Here is a 10128-nt window from a genome sequence, read left to right on the forward strand (position 1 = left end):
CATAAATAGAGCCAATCCTGACGCTGCCACGTTAAAAAGGGGTGCCAAATCCCTGATCAGGTACTTCTTCTAACAACATTCATCCAGCCAGCTCGATCTCTTGTCAGTTCCTTAGCCTCACCCACTTCCATTCCTCTCTTCCTCACACACTCATCCACCATATCCCTCAACCTTCTCCTACCTCGCCTCCTCTCTCCTTCAAATTCGCTCAGATATACCTTTTTCACAACTATTGTTATCCTTTATCTCCATATAATAATAATAATAATAATAATAATAATAATAATAATAATAATAATAATACGAATAACAAGGAGGAGGAAGCCTCATTCATGGTGGCATTGGAAACTGTAGCATCTCTTCCCTGGCGATGTATTTTCCATTATTTAGCCTTTATGTTATTCTTTATGTTACATGGATTTTTATTAACATAGGTGCAGTTTGCATTTACGATACAGACGAGGAAACTGACGTGAAATGTACTTAATAAATTGTTAAGAATAAAGTGCTGAGAAATCTCCAGTCTTAATTAGAATGACTCCTTGGTCCGTATTTTCGTTGGTAAAGGAAATTCCCTAACACTTATTTTTCAGCGATTTTGTTTATTACACCTTACTGTCCTCTTCTGTGTACATAAATCTTTTCATTATTGCCATACTCTGCATAACTAACGTACAAAATGATATTAGCCTTCCGTATCCAAAAATAAGTCGCTAAGAAAGAGGTGTTAGGGAGCTTCCTTAACTGATAAGAATACAAGGCTTCGATTATTGCTTACTTCAGTGAATATAACAACAGCTGGCAGGTAAAGTGAGCTGCGGTCAGGAATATCGCTCCACTTTTTGGTCGAGGAATTACGAAACTCTTACGCAAATTTCTGAAATGTCTATTGGGTTTCGAAGGAAATATCACCAAGTTTCAGAAGTTGTCGTTCACTGTCTTGCTATTTATCGTAAGGCTGTGGATTGATATTAGAGTCTGCAATGGTTTATATCAGCGAATCCCGGGAGTTGACACACTAACTTGGGTGATTCTTGGGCTATTTTTTTTTTCTTCACTGCTGTATGAACATCCGTCTAATTCACAACCCTTTACAGATCTACAATAACTAATAACCTTATAGGTGAAAATAATCTACCTCACAAATCACTTTTAAGGAAACCAGTGCTTGAAGCTCCATAGCATTTGGGATTTGCACCTGAGTTGATATAGGATTTCTTGCTCAAACTTAGCCAGAGAAACACATGCCGAAGACAGGGCATCAAGAGAGACATCATGTAGATTTGTGAGATAGCCTGGATTGCGATTTCTCTTCCCTTGTGTTCTGAGCCCTGTCTCACCCCATCCTTGGGTGGGGTGGAGAGGTCAGGATGGTGATGATAAATGAATGAATGTAAGTATGAATAACTCTACTCATTTTAGAGATTTCAGCTTCATGCTATTATTTCTTAACCCCTTCTGTCCGATGTCATATTTATTTTTTATTTTTGCTATCACCAAAAGATTTCACTTAGCTAAGGAAAGAATTTTCAAACTGGGAGGGGGGGGGGAGTTATTTATAGCCTTAATTGACCAAAACAAAACTAGAGATCTTTCCCATATTACATTAAAACGTCTATAGTCATTTTACCTCAACTTGGCCCAGAGTTTTGCCCTGTTGCTGCTTATTTCACGTAGCTCAGTGGCAGAATAAGACAAATTATGGCTCTACATCCTTTCCATGCCAGTTCTTCTTGACTAACATCATATTCTAGTGCTGGTTTGTGGCTCCAACTCAGCATTCCAGATGGAGAGATGGTAATTTTAGGCCAAGTTACAGTAAACAGGGTATAGAAGTAGTCTGATCATAATGAAAGGCGTCTCCGTATTGAAGGGTGAAGGTAACACAAGATGAGCGTAGTAGTAGTAGTAGTAGTAGCAGCAGCAGCAGTAGTAGTAGTAGTAGTAGTAGTAGTAGTAGTTGTTGTTGTTGTTGTTGTTGTTGTTATTGTTGTTGTTGCCCCAGGTTCATCTGAAACGTGGACCCAGTGGATTGTAGGTTGAAGTTGCCCTCCTCCTGCAGTTCACCATTCACTTTTCAGGGCATAGGGAAGTAGGTGAGGGGCGACTGTATAGCTGGGCTGCTCCATCATCCAGTTACATCGGTGCCACCACGTGAAGGTGTCCCTCTCCTGCAGCAAGGAGGGCATACAATATATCGACTCGGGCTCACCTGGGGGAGAATAGAGCGAGAGGCCCAAGTCCCTGGAGGCTCGTCGCAGGCCCGTGCTGGATGAAGTTGGCACCTGACAAGAAGAAAACAAGTGATAGCCCGTTCCCTGAGCCCCAAGCACTTCACACATGCCACACACCTTTACATGTACCCACTTCTGCACTAATAACCACAGTCCATATTGACTACATGACAGGACTAGTGTTTTGATTTTAGCTGGGTGAGATGTGAAGATATGAAAACAGCTGCATGCATTTAATAGCTTCTTTAACTGGAAATAATTATTCTTTATCAATTTTGGCTGACTGGAGACTGATTGAGCCTTCTTCAGGTGTTTAGCTTTAATCACTTCACTGCGATGACGTCATTTTACTAGATACTGTACTTTACTAGACATTTATAGATATTTTATCAGATAATAACCAGATATTTACTAGATGTTTACCAGATATTAACCACATATTTACCAGATACATAACTAGATACTTAGCAAATATTAGCCAGATAATTACCAGAATTTAATAAGATTTTTTACCACATATTTACCACATAATTACCTGATATTAACCAGATATTTACTAGAGACTTACCAGATAATTACCACATATTTACCAGTTAATTACCAGATATTTTTCCAGATTTTTTTTTTGTTTTTTTCCACATATTTACCACATAAATACCTGATATTAACCATATATTTACTAGATATTAAGCAGATAATTGCCAGATATTTACTGCTAGGAGACGATTTCATTCAGCTTAGGAGAGCATCCAAACTACCTGCCTGTCCATCTATAGCCAGAAACCTTAATCCTGGAGGTGATGGCAACATACAATTCCCTTCCATTTCTCTTTGTCCTTCTCCATCAAGCTGCCCTTTCTCCAACTCTCGCTACTCATTCATACCCTTCTTCACTACTAGATGATATTATACATGTTAGGAGAGCATGCTAGTAGTACAGGCGTTAGTGAAGGTTGTAATCTAACTCTTCTAGCTCAAAACGTCTTTCCTGATTTAAAGAAAATAATAGCTTGGTCGCCAAATTATAGGGTGCATTGGTAGTACCTTGTGTGTTGCAGGGACGGCTCACACTACTGGTGTGGGTGTGGGTGTGACACTGGGAGTAAGAAATGAAGAAATGACGCATGACAAGTATGGATAAAGGTGACTGAAGCCATCCCCTCACCACACACACAATCGCCCGGCTGAGTGGAAATGGAGGGTTATAAACAGGCCACTTTGTATATAAACTAAGCACGACATCATAGTGAGGAGATAACCCATAGGACCCTTGCCAAGTTCATTTTTGTTAGTTTATTTTAGTTCATTCTTGCTGATTCCAAACGATTTAATTAAAGTTGGGAAGACCCTCTTGAACTGAAGAGGTTTAGTGGCACCCGTCTAACAGCAAACTCTCATCCCTTTTCTGTCCAACTCTCTAATGCAAGAGTTAACCGTTACTCCCAGTCCTTCATTTATGCAACAGGTCAGCTCTGGAACTGTCTCCCTCTGTCTGCATTTCCTGCTTCCTATGATCTCCAGTCTTTCAATCGCAGTGTGTCCAGGCATCTCGAAATGATCGGATCTTGAATTTGGCTCTCTCTTGTATTTTGTTTTTCTCTTGGAAAGAACAATTTTGCGGGCTCGTTGCCTTTGGTTCCTTCTTCCTCACATTAAAAAAAAAAAGTCTTTATCTAACCCTCCCCCTCCAGTTTAAAGACTATCCAAAGCTGAATATAAACTGTGACAAAAATAAAGTGAAGAACACATCCCCGGGCACATAAGGCTGGAAGGATTACTGGAAAGGTGTCCTAACAGTAAGCCATCTGACGCTTTAGGATGCTGTCACACGATCAGTTTTCCCAGCAACGTTTTCCAGGCAATTCGATCTTGATGGAAACTTTTTCGGGGTTGGTGGCGACTTCTGAGGGGTTGCTGGCGAGTTTGGGGTTTGTCGGCGAGTTTCTGGGGTTGCAGGTGAGTTTTGGGAGTTGCTGGCGACTATCTGGGGGGTTGGTGATGACTTTTTTTTGAAGGTTGCTGGTGACTGGGGGATGCTAGCAACTTCTGGGGGTTGCTGGCAAGTTTTAGGGGGTTCCTGGATGTTTCGTTTGGATTGCTGGCGACTTTTACAGGGTTGCTGGCGAATTTCGAAGGGTGGCTGGCGAGTTTTCGGGGATGCTGGTGACTTATTCAGGGTTGCTAATGACTCTTCCTGACGACCGCGATTGCTATGGCCCACATCATTGTATTTTTTTTAATGGTTGCCAAGAAAATGTTACAATGATGGAGTTGCGAAAAAAAAAAAATTGCCCCCACCCCCCACCCATGAAAAAAAAAGAAAAAAAAAAAAATGATCATGTGACACCGCCTGTACACTGACTCTTGACCCCTATATTTCAGTGCCTTTATGTGTGTGTGTGTGTGTGTGTGTGTGTGTGTGTGTGTGTTGACCCCTATATTTCAGTGCCTTTGTGTGTGTGTGTGTGTGTGTGTGTGTGTGTGTGTGTGTGTGTGTGTGTGTGTGTGTGTGTGTGTGTGTGTGTGTGTGTGTGTGTGTGTGTGTGTGTGTGTGTGTGTGTGTGTGTGTGTGTGTGTGTGTGTGTGTGTGTGTGTGTGTGTGTGTGTGTGTGTGTGTGTGTGTGTGTGTGTGTGTGTGTGTGTGTGTGTGTGTGTGTGTGTGTGTGTGTGTGTGTGTGTGTGTGTGTGTGTGTGTGTGTGTGTGTGTGTGTGTGTGTGTGTGTGTGTGTGTGTGTGTGTGTGTGTGTGTGTGTGTGTGTGTGTGTGTGTGTGTGTGTGTGTGTGTGTGTGTGTGTGTGTGTGTGTGTGTGTGTGTGTGTGTGTGTGTGTGTGTGTGTGTGTGTGTGTGTGTGTGTGTGTGTGTGTGTGTGTGTGTGTGTGTGTGTAATCTTGCTACTTGTATAAGAACTTGCTAGTTCTGGAAAAAAAAAAAAATGTCATGATGGGGTAAAAAGCAGCCTCCATTAACCTCTTCACAACTTGATTTCTCTCCCGAAGCGGAAAAAGAAAAAAAACAACTGCAGCAAGAATAAAAATGTCATTAAACCGACATGCTGTAGGAAGGGAGGATAAGCTGTCTACCTACTTACCTGTCTATCTATCTGTCTCTCTGTCTATCAAATGACAATCGTCCTAAACACGAAGGGGTGCGTACATTCAGACTGCCTCTATTTCATCCCGGCCATTGCCATCAGTCTGCCCTCACCTCTAGCTTCACCACCCTCATTACTATAGCTCTCCACGTCATTCCTCCACCTCACTCTAGATCTCCCCTCTCCTCTCCGGCATTGCCACTCCAATTATTTATTTATTTATTTTTTTAACCGGATCTAGGCTTTTTACTCTGATCTATGAGTCTGGGAGATTTATCCACGAATTCAGGCAAATCCAATTTTTTTTCCATTCCTTTTAATACATGATACAATCGAAAATCGGGCGAATATTTGCAGTAATTCTTAATCAAGCTGAATGCGTGGCCACACTCCCTAGCCAGACATTTCTCGTTCCTTGTGAGTTCGTTTGGACACCTTCAAGTGCACTTACCTGCCACGTCAAAACTGGCAGGTGTCATCAACGTTACCTGGAGAGAACAAGCCATAGTGTACACCCACGAGCAAAAGTTCGCCGACAGTCCCTGCCAGGCATATGTTTCCAAATATAGCCCATAGAGGGATCAACGCTCGTCCACCAGAGTAAGGGAAAAGGGAGGAGACGGAGAGGGGGAGGGGGAGGGAGGCAACAAGACAGGAGGGAGAGGGAGGCAACAAGACAGGAGGGAGAGGGAGGCAACAAGACAGAGGAGGAAGAGAGTCTGTGGTGAAGACATGACACATATCGGGTGTTATATTATTACTATATTAATAATCATTAATATTATTACGATTATTATTAGTATTATTATGTATAAGTTTAAGAAGGATGTAACCCAGCGTTAGCCCTTAAAAAACGTCTGACATCTTTTGTATTTTTTATGACTAGTTGTATTGGATTTTTCCTGTGTGACGGAAACACTAGTGATGTCCAAAGGCTAAAAGTTTGATAAAGTCTAGCAACCCATAAACAACGGTCTGAATCTGATCCAGACGATCAAAGATGCCACAAGAAAATCCCCATCGTCTAAGGATGAAGGAAGTACAATATTAATTTAATCGTGTCAGGTAATGTGAAGGTAGACTGCGACGTAGAAGGGCGTTAACTAAGAGGCAAGGAAGGGAGGGGGGGAGAGAGAGGAGGGGGGGGGCAAGATGTTAGCAAGTGAAACACGTAAAGGGCAATGCCTAGTTTGGTGGCAAGTATTTGGGAATCATATTATTACATATTTCAGAAATGGGAGGGTGAAAGATGGTAGAATAATTATACTGTTGATAGACATTGTGTATTATTGTCACTCCGACTGAAGGGGATTGGTTGATCACATCGCAGCATGACAACACCATTGGTCGCATGAAGATGGTATATAAGTGTGTAACATCAGTAATGTTAAATGCAGCACTGGCCCTGCCTTTTCTTCATGAAAACAATAAGGATTATATTGTTTAGTATCTTGTAAAGTTATAAGTGTATTTCTCAGCGTCTGAAGTATGTAATTATATGATTCCCAGATACTGGCCACCAAACTAGGCATTGCCCTTTACGTGTTTCACTTGCTAACTTCTTGCCCCCCTCCTCCCCCTCCCCCCCCCTCCTTGCCTCTTAGTTTACGCCCTTCTACGTCGCAGTCTACCTTCACATTACCTGACACGATTAATTTAATATTTTACTTCCTTCATCCTTAGACGATGGGGATTTTCTTGTGGCGTCTTTCATCGTCTGGATCAGATTCAGACCGTTGTTTATGGGTTGCTAGACTTGATCAAACATTTAGCCTTTGGACATCACTAGTATTTCCGTCACACAGGAAAAATCCTCTACAACTATTCATAAAAAATACAAGAGATGTCAGCCGTTTTTTTAAGGACTAATGCTGGATTACATCCATCTCTCTTATACTTATGTATAATAATACTAATAATAATCGTATTAATAATAATAATAATAATAATAATAATAATAATAATAATAACAATAAAAATAGTTTAATAATAATAATAATAATAATAATAATAATAATAATAATAATAATGATAATAATAATAATAATAATAATAATAATAATAATAATAGTTTACTACTACTACTACTACTAATAATAAAACACCCGATATGTGTCATCTACCATCGCTACAGGCTCTCTTCCTCCCCTGTCTTGTTGCCTATCCCTTCCTCCCGTCTCGTTGCCTTCGTCCTACTCTCCCTCTCCGTCTCCTCCTTTCTCCGTTTCTCTGGTGGACGAGCGCTGCTCCCTCTATGGGCTATATTTGGAAACATATGCCTGACAAGGACTGTCGGTGAACTTTTGCTCGTGGGTGTACAAGCAGCTATTCAATTGCTATTGATTCCGTTGATGAGGCCCTCCAAGTGTTCCTACAATAATATCTTGTATAGCCAACGCTGGATGTATTCAAAATACCTTGCTTACTACAGGTAAAATTGATATTTATTATGGCTATGATATTTGACCAGCAATTCGTTGGTGTTTATTTTTTTCCAATCTAGGAGTTTTGGGGGGTCCCCCTCCCTTTTTGTTTCTTTGTTTCTTTTTTTTTTTTTTAAGTGGCCATCTGGGATTTCTTCTTTTTCATGAATGTCAACAAGGCGCTCACTCTCTCTCATTCTGACTCGCATACACTTTCCTAGTCAGTCTCTTAATCACCATTCTCTCCACTTAACCAGATCATTGCAGAGGATTCCTTACAGTTCCCCACACATCCACATCAATACCTCAACACTCCCAAACTTCCACCTTTGTCTGGGTGTCTCTCCACATAACTGCACAACCATCCACATATTCCTTTACTTTTTTCCATTTCTCTCAAGACTTTTAAGGGCTGGACAAGGGTCTTCATTGTACAGGCCCTACAAGGCTCGTGTTCTCGTCAGGTAAGGAAGCTCCCTAACGCCTCTTCCTTAGCGATTTATTTTTGGATGTGTCTGGTTAATATCCTTTTGTATGTTATTTATGAACAATATGGCGATATTGATTTATCTAACGTAGTAGAACAAGAAGGTGTAATAAGCAAAATAAATCACTTAGGAAAAAATGTTAGGTAGCTTCCTTAACCGACGAGAATACAGGCTCAAGCCACACCCACTTCATAATGATGATAATAATAATAATAATAATAATAATAATAATAATAAATTACATAGTTCACAATGCCGGACCCTCGATGCTTTGTTCAGTAAAGCCTTAGAAGATCCAAGAAAGGTCACAGTATGAATATCAGTTCATATTCATATAATCCTTAAAAACTAGCAACTTGAGAATCTTTGTAAATATATCGTAAGTCTTTTACTATGCGCTTTCACAAAAATACGCCTTAAACCAAAAAAGTGTATATAACGTAAGTCTTTTACTATGCGCTTTCACAAAAATACGCCTTAAACCAAAAAGTTTTTCTGAAAAGCCACTGTATGAGTTTGAGCTTAGTCATATTCATAAAGAATCCACAAGCATTTTTAATAAATTCATAGTAAGGATCAGAATCAGTGTGAATATGACTTAACTCCCCGGGAATTATGTGGGATCCTAGTAAGGCGCCTGTAACTATTCTGGAGGCTCTGAGCGGACGGTAAGGAGTTATTTTCAAGTTAGACTCAGTAAATCAGTAACTCGGTGATACTGGCTGTACTAGGTCATCCCATGGGAGGGTCCGGCGAAACAGAGAGAGAGAGAGAGAGAGAGAGAGGAAAGAAGTCTTGGAGGGAGAATGAACATAATAAAAAAAGGTATATAATTACGCCATTTGCTGAAGAGGACTAAGGAATGGATGGGGGACTCACCTTGGCATTATCTACACTGAAGCTGTCACCATTAGGGAACTCTTCACTGTACAAGTATTCCAAGCCATCCTGCTCCATGTCATAATCATCTAGGCCACGTCTGCTTTCGTGACCTCGTGACCTGTGACCTTTGGCCTGCTGACCACTAGATCCCTTGACTGTTGAAGACTGAGTGCTTGACCTCTGACCTCCCAATTCGTACTTGGCTCTGAGGGTAGTAGGGACAGTCTTGAGGTCCACCTTTTTGTTTTTAGTTTGCCTGGGGAAGAAATAAGCAGTTAGTTTCAGAGGAATAATAATAATAATAATAATAATAATAATAATAATAATAACAGAGGAGGCTTCTTGTTCGTATTATTAGTTAGTTGTTTTCCGGGAGGGGCGCTAACCCTCCGCCAACCCACTTGTTGTCACGTAGGGAACACGTGTTGGTTGGATATAAGGTTACCACACAGCGCTGTAAATGCTTTCCTGGTTTACCGGGAATCAGCTGGCTTGCCACTCAGTGTAGAGCTACCCTAAAAAAAACACTACACTACACTAAGAGGGTGGATGGCGGGAAAGTATTAAGAATATATGGAATAGATGTGAAGTTGTTGAATGCTGTGAAGAGTATGTATGAGGGTGCTAAGGCTGCAGTGTGCGTGGATTGTGAATTGAGTGAATTTTTCTACATGAAGGTTGGATGGAAACAGGGATGTGTCATGTCTCCATGGCTGTTCAATCTGTATATGGATGGGGTTATAAAAGAGATACAAAGTAGGGCAGTGGATGTTGGAGTGGCCCTAATAAGAGAGGGCAGTGGCTGGACACTCCCTATACTGTTGTTTGCAGATGATTTTGTGATGTTAAATGAAGACGAAGGGGAGCTGCAAGGCTTGGTAGATGAGTTTGGGAGAGTGTGTAAGAAAAGGAATCTAAAGGTGAATGTAGGGAAGAGTAAAGTTATGGTCTTCAAAAGAAGTGAAGTCACTGAATGTACAATGAGGTTGGATGAGGAAGAAATGGAAAA

At 40.9% G+C, this 10128-nt stretch overlaps 1 protein-coding gene across 1 annotated transcript in view; it reads right to left on the minus strand.

Moving 5' to 3' along the window:
• Positions 1-9234, minus strand: part of LOC145405389 (cell adhesion molecule Dscam2-like) — a 67293-nt gene extending 58059 nt beyond the window's left edge. Inside the window, exons 1-2 of the mRNA XM_080276795.1 lie at positions 9117-9234; positions 2213-2285 (exon numbers count right to left, since the gene is read on the minus strand). Coding sequence (XP_080132921.1) covers positions 2213-2285; positions 9117-9194 — 151 coding nt within the window. The 5' untranslated portion in view covers positions 9195-9234. The remainder of the gene's footprint in view (positions 1-2212; positions 2286-9116) is intronic.
• Between the last annotated feature and the right edge of the window lie 894 nt (positions 9235-10128).

The sequence above is a fragment of the Coenobita brevimanus genome, chromosome 66, assembly GCF_032717465.1.
Source record: "Coenobita brevimanus isolate Jiangsu-jjx chromosome 66, ASM3271746v2, whole genome shotgun sequence".
Classification (NCBI taxonomy): domain Eukaryota; kingdom Metazoa; phylum Arthropoda; class Malacostraca; order Decapoda; family Coenobitidae; genus Coenobita; species Coenobita brevimanus.